This window comes from Gymnoscopelus braueri, assembly GCF_963280865.1.
Source record: "Gymnoscopelus braueri genome assembly, chromosome: 23".
Taxonomy (NCBI): domain Eukaryota; kingdom Metazoa; phylum Chordata; class Actinopteri; order Myctophiformes; family Myctophidae; genus Gymnoscopelus; species Gymnoscopelus braueri.
This window is the reverse complement of record NC_137625.1, coordinates 29920780-29938093: the sequence shown is the minus strand read 5'-3', so window position 1 is coordinate 29938093 and position 17314 is coordinate 29920780. Positions and strand designations below refer to the sequence as shown.

At 37.7% G+C, this 17314-nt stretch overlaps 1 protein-coding gene across 1 annotated transcript in view; it reads left to right on the top strand.

Moving 5' to 3' along the window:
- Positions 1 to 15739: 15739 nt before the first annotated feature.
- bcat1 (branched chain amino-acid transaminase 1, cytosolic) overlaps positions 15740 to 17314 on the top strand; it is a gene marked incomplete at its 3' end in the record, with an annotated part of 10911 nt that continues 9336 nt past the window's right edge. The window contains exon 1 of the mRNA XM_080420874.1: positions 15740 to 15934. Within this exon, the coding sequence (XP_080277000.1) occupies positions 15824 to 15934 (111 nt within the window). The 5' untranslated portion in view covers positions 15740 to 15823. The remainder of the gene's footprint in view (positions 15935 to 17314) is intronic.

Here is a 17314-nt window from a genome sequence, read left to right as displayed (position 1 = left end):
GCTGTTGATGGCGGCTGGGCCGGAGCACTGACGCCCTGACTGGAGGAGAAGCTGAGGTCTGAGGGAGAGATGAGACGACGGTTTAAATGTTAGATTACAATACAACATGGTGTGGAATTGTAATGGCAGTTTAATGGGGGTTGGACCCAATACTACGATTAATAGGATGAATAGGAGATCAAAAATACACATGAAGAGATGTATCTTGATTTCTGTTTTTCTTTTACAAGCAAGTCAAGTAGGCCTATGTACATCTTTTTTATCATTATTAAATGTAAGTAGCCTACTACAGCAACAAAACAAAAACTATTATTTATATATATATATATATATATATATATATATATATATATATATATATATATATATGAAATATTGCTCTGCATCCTTAGTAAATACAGCAAAGACTGATTTACTTTTTGAGAGTTTAGTCTACACTTCATTTTGCAAACATTATGAGACAATGTTTCTTCATTCTTCTAATCAGTCAAGAAAGCCAGTTAATATTTTCAAATGAAAATGTATTTTTGTAAGAGCACAGTACCAAAATAATTGAAACAGACCCATGGATGCTTCTTACAAAAGCAACTTGTGTCAATATAATTTATTTAGGCAGGCTTAAATATTACCTGGATATACCTTGTGATGTATGCCATAAGAGACTTTGAGCTATTTGGTAAGTAGAAATGTGTGTGCTGCAAAAAGACTAGATCTTGTTTCAACAAATGTTACCCATCAGCTTACAATAAGGATAAAAAAAACAGACATGCAAGGAAGTATAGCCTACAGTATATGAATCGGGTGTCAGCACAGTGTACAAGCATAAAACAGTGCACAATATAGCACTATTAGAATGTAAAGGGCTGGTTGCTACAGTGCTTAGCCCTAGAATAGCTATGTAGGCCTCTATTCCATACATTGCATGTATTCTACATGGAATGGAATGTCAACAGTGGTGGAAAGTAACTAAGTATATTTACTTAAGTACAAGTTTGAGGTATTTGTACTTTGAGTATTTCCAATTTCCAACACTTTTACTCCACTACATCTCAGAGGCAAATATTGTAGCCTACTTTTATTCCACTACAATTATTTGAAAACTTATATTACTAGTTACTTTATAGATTTCGATTATTATTACAAAACATTAACCACTTCAGCCCTATATACATTTTGGCCATTTGGAAATAGCAGATCTACAAGCTTGTGATTGTAGATCGGCTATTTTCAAAAGATTTTTATACATTTGAAAACTTGTAATGGGACATTATGCACAATGAGTACTTTTACTTTTGGTACTTTAAGTACATTTTAATACATTTGTACTTTTGTACAGAAGTACATTTTGAATTCCAGACTTTTAATTGTAACAGAGTATTTCTATATTGCAGTATTGATACTTTTACTTAAGTAAAAAAAAATAGTACTTTCTCCACCAGCATGCAAGTAGGCTAACTTATTTTCACCCACGAATAGGCCTATACTATATGGTATACCATTACCATATCAAGCAAATCAATCCACAAGGCTAGCTTGTAGATGTTTCCAAAAACAGACATCTTGTCCACTAATTGACAATATACATAAATCTGAAATGAAATACTGGGGTGCAAATTAATTAATTCCTAGCCTTGGATCAAGACTATCATAGATGTATTTTATTCGATCATAGATATGCAATGCAAATATCAAAATCTATAAAATACATCTATGATAGTCTTGATCCAAGGCTAATTAAGTCCCAATGTTGCGATCTAGCCTACCAAAGATGAAATGTAGGCTACTAAAACCTAGAAATGCAGGCCAGTTGTCCATGCACAAACAGGACAGGAGGACATACACTAGCCCTGAAACATGCGCATCTTGTTCCTTTAAAAAAAACGTTTACATTTACAACCAGCACATCTACATAAAACGTTCAGATTTCAAATATAAAGTTCTAACCCCACGGCCACTGATATAACAAGTTAAAACGCCCGGGTCTAAGTAAGCGTATCTTCAGTATTGTTCAATAAAAAGCATCTTAATCCGATCGGCAGCCATTTATATTTAGAGTTATAATGTATCAGAGTGCACTACACATCCCAGCCGATAGTGTCGCGTAGTTGAAAGCATTTGGATAAAATTCTGAGAAAATGGCCACCTATCGGATTAAAATGCTTCTTATTGAACAAATCGGAAAATGCGGGTACTTAGACCCGGGCGTTTTAACTTATTACATCCGTGGCTGTGGGGTCAGCACTTTATATTTGAAATCTTTACGTGTTGTAAATGTAAAAAAAAACAAAAAAACAGGAACATGTAGCACCATGACGCTTGTGACAGACGAGATACATGTGAACCATAGCTACACCTGACCGATCAATCTTGAAGATATGCACCAATCCATGCATATTTTGATAAGAATTACGAATTCTCAGTTGGAGTGCAGTGTTTGTACAAAGGCGTTTAGGATGTAGGCCTACAATACAACGTGTTACCTGGCAATCAAAGCTTGTACGTGCAAATGATCGGCGTCCCAGCGAATGTTTGTTGTCCTGATGATCAGTGATCGTGCACGGAACGGAAGAAACACGCACTGAAAGCGTTTCAAGTGTTGCGCCCAATGAGCAGCATTTAAAAGCTTCCAGTGGTCATGGTCGCTCTAAAAGTGAGGTAACACTCCCACCTTGCGGCAGTAGTTTGTCATAACATCAGTGGTGGAAAAAGTACTCAAATTCTGTAAAATAATCAATACTGCAATATAGAAATACTATGTATCGAGTGAAAGTCCGGAATTCAAAATTGACTTCAGTATTCAGTAAAAATACAAAGGCATTGGCATTAAAATGCACTTGAAGTACCAAAAGTAAAATAACTCATATGCAGAATGTCCCATTTCAAGTTTTCAAATCTCTTGAAAATAGCAGATCTACAAAGTACTTAGTAACTTTACACCACTGCAACTATCCCTATGAGATATGACTCAGGCTGTTATTGCACATGCGTGTGCAATAATGCACACACATGCCCCAATGTGGGTGTCCTGTCCTTTTCTCAGCAACTATGGAGAGCCAAGTTTTTTTTATTGCCTTTCCAAAATACAAAAGACTGTGTTTTGTTTTGATACACATACACATTTAGATTTTTGTAGTTTATTTGTATGATGAATGTCACTCTCAAAAGTCAATTTAACATATGGCTTTAATTGGACCCTTAGGATTTTTTTTTTTACATGTTGTAGCCTATACTTATACGAAGAGCATCACAGATGTGTTCAGCGCAATAATAACAAGAAGTGTAATATACTGTATAACCTGCATTTGTTACTGTTTATGATATTAAGTAACACAATGCTACTGGTGTCCCTGAGTTTGTAAGAGAACTTATTAACACCAGAGAGAGAGAGAGAGAGAGAGAGAGAGAGAGAGAGAGAGAGAGAGAGAGAGAGAGAGAGAGAGAGAGAGAGAGAGAGAGAGAGAGAGAGAGAGAGAGAGAGAGAGAGAGAGAGAGAGAGAGAGAGAGAGAGAGAGAGAGAGAGAGAGAGCCTGTCAGAAGTGTTGCCAGGTTTAGTGAGAAATAAGCAAACAGTTCTAGGAAAACAAGCCCAAAAGAAGCAACTTAGGCCAAATGAGCACTTTAAACCAATCAGCTATTTTCAAAAACTCTTGCAATAAAATGTGGAACATTTTGAATATTTGTGAAGCATTCTAACAACACAAATGCTCCCCTGCGGCCTGCGGCACAAAACATTTTCATGACAATATTTGAGAACTACTGGTTTAAATTAAAAAAATGTAAACATTTGGAAGCAAGCCTAAATAAGCTTTAGAAACAATTGAGCCCCCAAAAAACTGCAACCTGCAACTAACCAATATTTACAAGCAACTACAGAAAAAGAAGCCCAAAGTCACTTATAATAAGCCGACATGGCAACACTACCTGGCAGTATAGAAATGGGCAGATGGAAGCAGCATGGAAGGTCCCTATTTATTGATTTTATTTATTTATTTATACTGTGTTCACTCTGCTCCCTGGTGGAGGGGGTGGAGACAGAGCTACACTTTCCTAACATTAAATACAAGATCCATCCATGCCTTATGTGATATCTATGTATGTTTGGCAATGTAAATACATATTGTAGGCTATATGTCATTCATGTTAATAGTACATTGAAATTAAAAATTAAAAAAAAGGGAGAGAGAGAGAGAGAGAGAGAGAGAGAGAGAGAGAGAGAGAGAGAGAGAGAGAGAGAGAGAGAGAGAGAGAGAGAGAGAGAAAGAGAGTAGGCCAGTGGTTCCCAAACCTTTTAGCCCAAGACCCAAAAGAGAAATCAGATGTTTGCCTGGTACCCAAACTAGTGAAAATATTGGCTATTTTCACTATTTTTTAAAGAAAAAAAATTATGGAATTTCTTTTATTTTCTTTTATTTATTCATGAAATTATTTTGAACAAAATCATTGAATTTGTTTTTAATTCATGAAAGATTTATCTGTTTTGTTTTTTTAAATGTTTTTTGAAAATGTTTTGAAATAATAATGATAAACCTGAAGAAGGTCGACCGAAACGTTGATCTTTAATCCATTGTCTCTTGAAACATCTCTCCTTCTTTCCTACTCAAAATATGAAGGCATAGTTACTTGTGACCAATAAAAATGTGTCTGCGACCCACAAATGGGTCCCAACCTAGCCCTGAAATATGACTGTCAAATTATGACAGTCATGGAGCAACTTCTACCTGATTTTTGCATTTTTTGCATTTACAACCCGTACATCTACATAAACGTTCATATTTCAAATATAAAGTACTGACCCCACGGGGGCGGATGTAATAACTTAAAACGCTTGGGTTTAAATACACATATCTTCCATCTTGTTCAATAAAAAGCATTTTAATCCGATTGGTGGCCATTTTAAAAAAATGCCCTTCATATGCTTTCAACTACACGACTTTATTGGTTGGGAGGTGTATTGCACTCTGACGCTTTATAACTCTATGAAAAAATAGCCACCAATCGGACTAAAATGCTTTTTATTGATCAATACGCAAGATACGGGTACTTAGACCCAAGCGTTTCAACTTGTTACATCCGTGGCCGTAGGGTCAGTACTTTATATTTGAAATGTGAACGTTTATGTGGATGTACGGGTTGTAAATGGGAAAAGTGCCAAAACCAAGTAGAAGTTGCTCGTGACAGACGAGCGTCATGTGAACCATGGCTAGGTCCCGACCCACTGTTTGGGAAACAGTGATGTTGTAGCCTATAAGCCTACATTCTTATTATGATGACCAAGGCCAGGGGGGGCTGTAGAAGTAGAACTGTCGTGGACGTGGAACTGTTATGATGCAGGATTGCATCATGGCCCAGGGGGATCAGTCTTTAACTTCAACTGGGTGACATTACGCACGCAGAGTGAACGCACCATAAGACGTTACGCATGACCACGTTATCCATGCGACTGATTGATGCGAGTTAATGCAACAACACTCCGATCGTGTTGTTACCTGCTCAGTTTAACGTGTTCAAGTCATATATCTGGCCTACACAGATAGATAGATAGATCTATACACTCAAGAGAGGTCCGACACTGGCGACACATCTATAATCTGTAGCTATATAAGCGGTTTATTCTCATCATGGCGAGCGGTCCAGAAGTCCCTTCAGCTGCAGCCTGTAAGGTAAACATCAACCTCTCCCTCCAGTCCCGTTGAGTCGATTATGTAGCGGCTACAGGTTGTAGGATACGTTGTATCCTATATAATAAACTATTAGGATAACATAACGGATGCGGGGACGCAAGTGCTTCTGGTCTTTCAGGTTACTGATAGTGATAGACAGTGGTGGAAAAAGTACTCACATTTTTTACTTAAGTAAAAGTATCAATACTGCAATCTAGAAATACTCCGTTAAGTAAATGTCCAGAATTCAACATTTACTTGAGTAAAAGTACAAAAGTATTGGCATCAAAATATACTTAAAGCAGGCTACCTAGTAAAAGTAGCCTAATCATTATGCAGAATGTCCCGTTTCAAGTTTTCAAAATGTATAACAATCTTTTAAAAATAGCAGATCTAAACTCCCAACCCATATGCCACACATTGTGAGCTTGTAGATCGGCTATTTTCAAATGGCCGAAATGCATAGGGCTGAAGTGGTTAATGGATGTTTTGTAATAATCAAAATCTACAAAGTAACTATAACTAAAGTTTTAAAAAAAATGTTGTGGATCAAAAGTAACTACAATATTTGCCTCTGCGATGTAGTGGAGTAGAAGTAAAAGTATTGGACATTGGGAAATACTCCAGTAAAGTAAAAATTCCTCAAAAGTGTAGGCTACTTACGTACAGTACTTGAGTAAATGTACTTAGTTACTTAACACCACTGCCCATGTCTGCATCAAAATGTTGACACCTACTCCTCAGTGTTCATTTAACTCTGACAGTATACATTTATGTAATATAACCAAATGAACCGGTAAGGGTTGGTTACATTTGTCATTTGTACACTGATTGTCAGAATTACAGTTGGAGTTACAGAATTACAGACAAATTAGCATTATGAGTATTTCATGGTGTAGTGACATTATAGTATAGTGATGGTAAGCTGCACATCCTGTTATTATAAGGTTGATCTGAATACCTGATACATTGAAGAGCATTTCCTATGGTGGAAGTTTTGTTCTGCTCCTCATCAGTTCTTTAATGTTTTTTTTTATTTGAGCTAAAAAGCATTATTTTACACATTTGGCTATTAAAAAATAGCAGATCTACAAGCTCATAGCGCGGCACTCGGTGCCGCGCTATGAGCTTGTAGATCTGCTATTTTTGAAAAATTTAGAAAATCTGTGCAATCTTTTAATATATATATTCTTTCAAAGCGAACATTTTTAACTCAAATCTTTGCTTCTGGGTGGTCCCTGGAACAAAATATTTTGAGATGGGGGTCCGTGGCCAAATACATATAATTTTGGGGGTCCTTGACATGAAAAAGTGGGAGTACCACTGATATAGAAACTATAATACAGTATATAATAACTATATTAAGTTTATCAGAAAACTGTTAAGATTTAGAAGACATTTGTAGAATCGGCCTCAGGTCTTAATGGGTTAAAGATGGTGTGACTTTTCTTATTACTTGCAGCCCTGATAAATTGTTGAGAAAACACATCATTATAAAGACCTGTTTCACTCTAATATGTTTCTTTTCCCCTCAGGGGTGCGCTGGCAATGACATTGTCAGCAATCAAATGGCCATCAATAACGTTAACAGCTTCAAGGTATTGTAACCTTTCATTTAATATTTAATCTTTCTGCTATATGAAATATGTGACGATGTTGAGGATCTGAAGCTGTGCAATGCATGGGGAGTTTAAAATGTCAGTATGTCTTTTTAAAATTCACTGGACAGTTGAAAAATGTCAGATCATTAAGGGGACATCATTCCTGTCCAATCCTTCCATTGGTATAAAAAAAGAATCATTGATCACGCTATCCTCAAAAACATAACCTACCGCAGTGCAAAGTTCTTGTGTCACACACTTTCAACTTCTGACTAGAATATGTGTTTTTGTTGAGGATATTTCAAACGGTGAACACTTGGAGAGGTACTACAAATGCAACCAGATGGACCTTTCAGAGTTAAATGAACACTGAGGATTTAATGTATATGGTGGCTACTTTGTACACCTACCCTCACTGAGGTCTCCATTTGCAGCATCCTGATGTCTCCTTGGTCCAACACGCATACATACAGTACACACACACACACACACACACACACACACACACACACACACACACACACACACACACACACACACACACACACACACACACACACACACACACACACACACACACACACACACACACACAACCCTGCCTCAGAGGTGTTCAGAATTTGAGAGAGTAGATGAAGAAGTAATCCACGGTGCTCGGGTCAGTTCAAGTCTGGAACGCTGATGTCCATATTCCTGTCGTACAAATGGTCTACATGTTGTTGTTTGTTTGCTCTCCTGCTATCTTCCTCCTCCTCCACCTCCTCTTCCTGTCTCTGATTCTCCTCCTGCTCCTGGTGTATACCAGGAGGTGCTGGTGTATACCAGGAGGTCCTGTTCAGCCTGCTAAAGGAGAATCCACTTTCCCCAGCTCACACTAAGTAGCTTGTATGTTGAGCCTGACTGCATGACCTGTAGACAAGCAGGTCATGAGATTAGGGTAGATGGCTACACACACACAAAGATACAGGTGACATACTATTATATCTCAAGTCAGAGCCCCCGTATAGTGTGTGTGTGTGTGTGTGTGTGTGTGTGTGTGTGTCTGTCTGTGTCTGTGTCTGTGTGTGTGTGTGTGTGTGTGCATTGTGAGCTTATAGATCCGCTATATTCACCATACGATGAAGTATAAATCAGGATTTAGACAGAAGGAGTGGGTGATGATGGGAAAATGCAAGGGTCTCTGGAGTTGCATTTGTCACGTGTGTTAGTGTAAGAACTTTCCAGGCTCAGAGCACAGTTCTCTTGTAGTCGAATAGGGCTAAAAACACACCTGAGCACCAAAGGTGATATAATACAGTCATGCATAATTATAGCCACTTAATCCTGACCCAGCGTCCACTGGGCTGTGTGTGAAGTAAGGGAGGCAGCCCACACTGACACCAGATGATGCCTCTTTCTGAGGAGAGTGAGTCTCAAAAACACGTCTCCATGTTCACGTTGACTTGTCCTAACATGATCATTCCAACCGTCAAAATTGAGTGAAACCATAGCTTGTCCAATAAAGAATAGGGCTGTCACGATTACACATTTAAGTTGACGATTAATTGTCACTCAAAATAATTGCGATTAACGATTTAATTGTGTGTTTGGCATCGAACATCGGGACATATGAATTCAAATTAAATTTCTGTTGGCCTTTTAGGCTTCGTAATCAAAAATTGCACAGGGCAGATATGACAAATAACTTAAATATGCAAAGAAATTATTGACATATTTAATCATTTTGTAAAATATTATGTAAAAGTAATGTAAAACAGCGTAACTTCGTGACGCGATGTAAGCTTGTAGATCTGCTATTTCTGCTTTGTTTAATATTTGAAAATGTGTGAACATTTTTCAACGTGGAGACTATTATGCAAAAATAATTGTGATTATCTCAACTAATTGCGATTGGACGATTATGTAATAATTGTGACAGGCCTAAGTGCCAATCCTCAGAAAATATAAAAAATTAATGAAATAAATGGTGATTATTTTTCGGTCTGGGTATGACATGAAATGACATGACACATATTAATCTTTGACAGATAATCAGAAATGGGGGGATTGTGATTTGCCGCTCTGAGAGAGGTGGGGGGCTGTGATGAACAGAATCCGCAGTATAATACTCTCTACACACTGTCAGACAGTGCCTTGCTGTCATTGCTCACCACTTCTCAGTCACTGTAATCTGGGATTATGATGCAGGCAGCGTTTTGCAGCAGGGGGTGGATCTAAACGAGAGCATCCTATAATCCCGGCCACATAGAATGTCAGTGGTGGAAAAAGTACTACTTTTTTTTTACTTAAGTAAAAGTATCAATACTGCAATGTAGAGGTACTCTGTTACAAGTAAAAGTCCGGAATTCAAAATTTACTTGGGTAAAACTAAAAGTATTGGTATCAAAATGTACTTAAAGTACCAAAAGTAAAAGTACTAAAATGTTTGAAAATAGCAGATCTACAAGCTCTAGATCTATAGAGCTTGTAGATCGGCTATTTTCAAATAGCCTAGGTATAATATAGGGCTAAAGTGGTTAATGCATATAATGTAATAATTTATATCTGCAAAGTAACTAAAGTTTTCAAATAATTGTAGTAGAGTAAAAGTACCATATTTGCCTCTGAGATGTAATGGAGTAGAAGTAAAAGTATTGAAAATACTCCAGTAAAATAAAAATACCTCAAAATTGTACTTAAGTACAGTACTTGAGTAAATGTACTTAGTTACTTTACACCACTGGAATGCACAGATGACTGAATGATGATGTCCAGAGTTGGAAGTGTTGTCTCTTTATTTGCACGCTGAGTATAGCTCCAAAATAAGAAATTTTGAGCTTGTATTTTTGATATAAATTAGGTTTAAGAATAACACTTCTGACAGCACCATAAAACCACACAGCAATTTCTATTCTGTTAAACATCCTTGGAGAAGTTGCAGTGTAACTGGTGCTAGTTGTTCTAGTGGTGAACGTTATCCTCACTGCTCAAAGTCTTACTGCCAAGGATGGCAGATGCCACCGCATGGTGACCTTTGGTTTATGTGCTTTAGTGGCTGTCTGTGGGATAGCCTCACTGTCATTCAAAGTGGTCAAATAGTGACCCCTGGTGGATTAAAAACGTCTAGGGAACTGAGCACAGATGAGTTATGATTATCTCTCCTAGAATTAAGGCAATGGTGGAAACTAAGTAACTTACAGTTACTACAGTTTTGAGGTACTTTGACTTTACGGAAGTATTTCCAGTTGTCAATACTTTTACTCCACTACACTTTTACTCCACTACATCTCAAAGGCAAATATTGTACTTTTACTCAACTACATTTATTTGAAAACTTTAGTTACTATAGTTACTTTGTAGATTTTGATTATTATTACAAAACATACATTAACCACTTCAGTCCTATATACATTTCGGCCATTTGAAAATAGCCGATCTACAAGCTCACAATGCGTCGCGAAAAATGTAAGTACTTTTACACCACTGGAATTAAGGAAAGTGTGGAATCTTTTTCAGTTTTTACGGCATGGCTCTGCAGGAGACTAGCCATCTATGAGAGGGTCGTCTGTGTGTGTCAAGTCCCTTTCTAGTTATGCTCCAAAGGACACAAGGACGCAACTCAAAGTTCCAAACTCAATCAACGTTTTATTTTCCAACTTGTTTCTTTTTCATTCGTTGGCTTCTTTAGTTGATTGGTCTGGTAGTAGGTTAGTAATTTAGGTTGTAAACCTTTAACACAGAGAAAAATAAAGATTAGCAACATGCCATTTTACAACAAATCATAGCATTTTTTTTAAACAACTCATCTTTAAACAACTTTGTTTTAAAGCAATAAAGTTTTAAAACAATAAAAGTTTAACAATAAATGTTCCAAACCAACAAATGTTCTAAAACAATTAAATGCCTTAAACAATTAAAGCCCTTAGACCAAACAATAAGTGTCTTTAAACAATTATATAAATAACAATAAAGACGCATCTTAAGAAAAATAGCTGATCCACAAGCTTGTAGATCGGCTCTTTTTCACTGGGCAATTTAAACCTTTTTTTAAAGGAGGAGTTCACCCCAAAAATTACTTATTTTCTATCAATTACACACCCCATGAAGCCTTGATTTAATCGATTCTTTTTTGTTTTTGTGGCATTCCTAAGACAATAATTTGATGACCGTGTGTATTTCCGGTAGGAGACACAAATAATCTACTTTGTGTCTCCTACCGGATACATTAGCCGGTAGGAGACGGGAATCAAATTATTAGCTTAGGAATGTGACAAAAACTAAAAAGAATCCATGGATTCAAGGCTTCATATGGTGTGCAATTGATAGAAAATAAGTAATTTTTTGGGTGAACTCCTCCTTTAACATGGCAAATTCATGAGTTCTACATTTTAGTAGTTTTAAATCAAATACAGAACTTTAGCTTGTAACTTTGTATTCTTTAGCATTTTATACTTTTGACTTTTCAATACAAACATTAGGTCAATGCTGCAATGCTCAACCATTTCTGTAATGCGTTCCTTAATTTAGCAGTTAAAACGTGAAACATTAAACAGCAACTAAAAAAAAAGGAAAATAAAACATTTCACCGACCATTGGCGTCTTTGGGCTTAACTCTTGGTTGGAAACGTGAAGTTTCTTCTCTCCTCTCTGGAGTCTCCTTCTCCCTGGAGTTGGTTTGTTTGAGTGAGCACCTCTGTTCCTTTTCAGGTGCTCCTAATCTGTTATCGAGCAGCCATTTTGCTACTGCACTCTGGGAAGTGTAGTGCTGTTTGAGTAGTTGTAGTTTTTTGACCATATACGGAAGAGGATCTGGCAATGAAGCTCCACTCCTGAGTCAAAGCTCCAGTTTTGACTTAACACCTCCCACTTGAGCTCCTGGTTTTCCAAAACCCAGAGAGGTCACACAAGTCCTCACACACCTCTGGTCGTTCTTCAGATACTTTGAGTATTTTTCTTTTCTTGAGTCTGATTCTTTTCTTGACCCTGGTTCTTTTCTTGACCTCAACCTTCACTTCATAAGGGCCAAGCATGTCCATGGTGGTGACTGGTGAAGTGGTCAAGGGTGCAGCTGGGCCTGTTTGCTGTAGAGGCAGGTCAGCCATGATTTGTTGACACCGCTTTGCCTTGTTTTCCCTGCATGCCACACGGCTGTCAACCAGTTCTTCGCCAGTCAGCACAGCTCGCTTGGGTGATGTTGCCTCCCACTTTGATTGTTTTGGGGTCTGGCATTTACACGCTTGGCAGCGCTCTTCCTTCTTGGAAGAAGAACTGGGTTTAACAAAGGTTTTGCTTCTTGGGTTTCACTCTTTGGACTTTCCTTAGTCGCCAGTAGGTCTTTCTGCGGACTCATCCTTGCTGGAGCTCGTTGCAGCCGAGAATGCCTTCCTTCGGAGTTTGTTTACGCTCTCCCTGGCATGGGCGGCAATCTCTCCAGCCGATTTTGTAGCCCACCCCTCCACTGGCAACTTCAGGAACTGTGGTCCATTTTCCTCCAAATCTTCAGGATAACCTCTTCTTATGGTTTGAGCCACATCCTCCCTCTGAAGCCGGCCTGCCTCGGTTGTTGAACTTGTGATTTCTTGATATATGATTGATGTCCTCATGGAGCGAGCAAAGTGTGTTTTGGACTCGTACGCTGCCACCTCCACCTCTTCCAGCAAGTCGGGATGTGCTCCGCCCACCGTCTTCCCCAATGGACTTTCCCACAAGACGAGGTCTCCAATGATTTTCACCCTCTGAGGAGCGAGCCTTCCCTCTCGGTGGCTAATGAGGAGCTCAACCTCTTTTGGCCTTTCCAATTCCTCAAGCTTGACATCTGGGAAGATTTTTTGCAACCGCTCGGGTTCAATCACTTGATGTACTTTTGCCATTTCATCCAAGCCATAGCAGACCAGTTCATGGGCTCTATCTGTTCCTTTTGGAGTCTTCGCTCTGACTTTGAGGAGATATCTTCGTGTTTTCACCTTCATGGTCATTCCTCCAACCCCATGCACAACTAAGGTTACCTTCTCATTTCTTAACCTCAGTCTCTCAGCAGCCTTATGGGTAATGTAGTTTGGGTCTGATGCTAGGTCAATTAAAGTTCCAATTTTCTGCCCTGCATTTGCAGTGACTTGCATCAACATCATGATGACCGGAAGTTCAGAGAGCCCATTCTTTCTCAGCTCAGACGGACCTGCAGTATTGAGTGTCACTGTGGTTTTGCTGGTGAAAGCCTTTTTGCATCGGTCTGCCATTTCGGGGGAAAGTTCAGACAAGAACTCCTCTTGTTCCTCAGTTAGTTTGCCTTTACCTCGTTTGACTTCGGCTTTTGGGCAGAGGAAATAATGGTGGTCTGCGGCACCTCCCCTTTTACAGTCTGTATTCCTGCATAAGAAAGTGTCTCTGCAGTATCCATCTTCATCATGGCAACCTAGACATTTTCTGCATGCTCCCAGTAATTCAGCCACAGATCAATCACCTCGTTTGTTTGAAGTACTGTATGTATTGATGATTGACCAGACCGATCAACCAAAGCCAACAAATGAAAAGAAACAAGTTGGAAAATAAAAAGTTGATTGAGTTTGGAAGTTTGAGTTGCGTCCTTTGGAGCAAAACTAGAAAGGGACTTGACAGTTGTGAACCACAGCGAGCAGCCTGGACTGAATATAAACAGCCTCAGATCCAGACATAAGCTGTTGACGGTGGAGGAATCAAGATGGCGGAAGAAGTCCTGGGGAAGACGGTCAAGGATCTCCTGACTGCGAATCAGGAGATTGAGGGTTCGAATCCCTTCGTGGTTTACAACTGTCAAGTCCTTTTCTAGTTATGCTCCAAAGGACACAACTCAAAGTTCCAAACTCAATCAACGGTTTCTTTTCCGACTTGTTTGTTTCTTTTTCATTTGTTGGCTTCTTTAGTTGATTGGTCTGGTAGTAGGTTAGTAGTTTAGGTTGTAAACCTTTAACACAGAGAAAAATAAAGATTAGCAACATTGCCATTTTACAACAAATCATAGCATTTTTTTAAACAACTAATCTTTAGACAACTTTGCGTTTTAAAGCAATAAAGTTTTAAAACAAAAAGTTTAAAACAATAAATGTTCCAAAACAATACATGCTTTAAAACAATTAAATGCCTTAAACAATTAAAGCCCTTAGACCAAACAATAAGTGTCTTTAAACAATTATATAAATAACTATAAGACACATCTTAAGAAAAATAGCTGATCCACAAGCTTGTAGATCGTCTCTTTTTCACTTGGCAATTTAAACCTTTTTTAAAATGGCAAATTCATGAGTTCTACATTTTAGTAGTTTCAAATCAAATAAACAGAACTTTAACTTGTATTCTTTAGCATTTATACTTTTGACTTTTCAATACAAACATTAGGTCAATGCTGCAATGCTCAACCATTTCTGTAACGTGTTACTTAATTTAGCAGTTAAAACATGACACATTAAGCCACATTACAAACACATTAAACAGCAACTCAAAATAAAACATTTCACCGACCATTGGCGTCTTTGGGCTTAACTCTTGGTTGGAAACTTGAAGTTTCTTCTCTCCTCTCTGGAGTCTCCTTCTCCCTGGAGTTGGTTTGTTTGTTTGAGTGAGCACCTCTGTTCCTTTTCAGGTGCTCCTAATCTGTTAACGAGCAGCCATTTTGCTACTGCACTCTGGGAAGTGTAGTGCTGTTTGAGTAGTTGTAGTTTTTTGACCCTATAGAGCATCGCAGTTCCCGCCCACTTCCTGGTTTTTCGTGGTGCCGGAAGGAACAACTCAATGCATTTTTCCCATTGACATTTCCAAAAATATTTATATCTATTAATTTAAGCCTCGAATCAAGCCATCATTACATGACATGAATCATGACCATAAAACGTTTTTTTCTGTGATTTATTTTTATTTTATATTTAATTATATGATATGCTATATTTAATAAATACCCTTTGTTTTGCCGTTTTCAATTTTTTTTTATCACAGAATCAAACGTTTTATGATCATGAAAAACCAGGAAGTGGGCGGGAACTGCGATGCTCTATACGGAAGAGGATCTGGCAATGAAGCTCCACTCCTGAGTCAAAGCTCCAGTTTTGACTTAAAGGGATACTTCACTTTCGGGCCGGGGAAACATTTAAAAAAAATATTAAAAATAAATGAAAAAAGTTATGGAAAATTCATGGCCCCCTCACGCATTAGTAGGACACTCTAATGCGTGAGGGGGCCATGAATTTTCCATAACTTTTTTCATTTATTTTTAATATTTTTTTTAAATGTCTCCCCGGCCCTAAAGTGAAGTATCCCTTTAACAGTGTGTCCGTCCGTAGTTAATCTAGCAAACTGCTGGACCAGTCAGCGTCTGTCTTGTGCACCCTGCCAGTAGGCCACAGAAGTACCTCCACCAATTCACATATGTTCTATACTTTTTCAAATATTTAACGTGTAATTTTATAATGGAAGTCAATGGGACTGAAACCGTGGCCACATTTCTTTCTCTCTGCTCTCTTATAGGCAGCCGACCTGGTGGTGGAGCTGTCCTCCACGCCAAAGACCAAACCGGACCCGTCCGGCCTGGTGTTTGGCCAAGTGTTCACTGACCACATGCTGACCATAGAGTGGAGTGACAGTGAGGGCTGGCAGAAACCCCACATCAAACCCTTTGGGAACCTTGCCCTCCACCCAGCCAGTGTGTGTCTGCACTACGCCACAGAGGTATACCTCTCCCCCTTCCTGTAATACAACAAGCAACCAGTGGTGGAAAGAGTACTCACATTTTTAGCAGCTGCAAAGCTGCTCTATAAACAGACTGAGACATCGTCATCCGCGACACCTATTTCATCCGCGACACCTATTTGTCATTGGCTGTCCTGGCTGTCCTTCACTACTTTAAGCCAATGGGGAGACGGCCCGTACTCAGCAGTACCAATAACTAGAAGGTACTGTTCCTGAAGAAACAGTGTGGGATCGCTAAGAATGTTGATGGTATTGAGTATTGATAGTGTTAGTAGAGTTAAAGGTTTTAAAGGTTTAAAGGTTTTAAAGGTTTTAAAGGTTTTAAAGGTTTTAAAGGTTCTAAAGTTTTGAAAGGTTCTAAAGGTTTGAAAGGTTTAAGAGGTTTGAAAGGTTTAAGAGGTTCTAAAGGTTTGAAAGGTTCTAAAGCTTTGAATGGTTCTAAAGGTTCGAAAGGTTTGAAAGGTTTAAGAGGTTCTAAAGGTTTGAAAGGTTTGAAAGGTTTGAAAGGTTTGAAAGGTTTAAGAGGTTCTAAAGGTTTGAAAGGTTTAAGAGGTTCTAAAGGTTTGAAAGGTTCTAAAGGTTTGAAAGGTTTGAAAGGTTTGAAAGGTTTGAAAGGTTTGAAAGGTTTAAGAGGTTCTAAAGGTTTAAGAGGTTCTAAAGGTTTGAAAGGTTCTAAAGGGTATTTACTTTAAATTATTTTTAGTCACTTTATTTACTTTAAAGTATTTTTTACTAATTTGTACAACTTTTAAGTATTTTTACTATTTTTTTCAACTTTTAAGTATTTTTACTCATGTTGAGTACTTTTAAGTATTTTTACTCAGTATAAGTACTCTTAAGTATTTTTAATCAAGGTACTTACTTTAAAGTATTTTTAGTCACTTTATTTACTTTAAAGTAGCTTTTAATTTTTTTTACAACTTTTAAGTATTTTTACTCTTTTTATCAACTTTTAAGTATTTTTACTATTTTTTTCAACTTTTAAGTATTTTTACTCATTTTGAGTACTTTTAAGTATTTTTACTCAATATAAGTACTCTTAAGTATTTTTACTCAAGGTATTTACTTTAAAGTATTTTTAGTCACTTTATTTACTTTAAAGTAGCTTTTACTAATTTTTACAACTTTTAAGTATTTTTACTCTTTTTATCAACTTTTAAGTATTTTTACTATTTAAAAAGTGAAATATCTCTAAAAGTACAAATTATTTCAAAAAATTCTAATGGTAGCCAATATGTCCTAAGTAGGCTGAACGTTATAGAGTTGGAACGGAGTTTCTATCTAAAAGTATGAATTTCTCCATTGAAATGAATGGGAGTTTTTTAGAAGTAAAAAGTGAAATATCTCTAAAAGTACAAA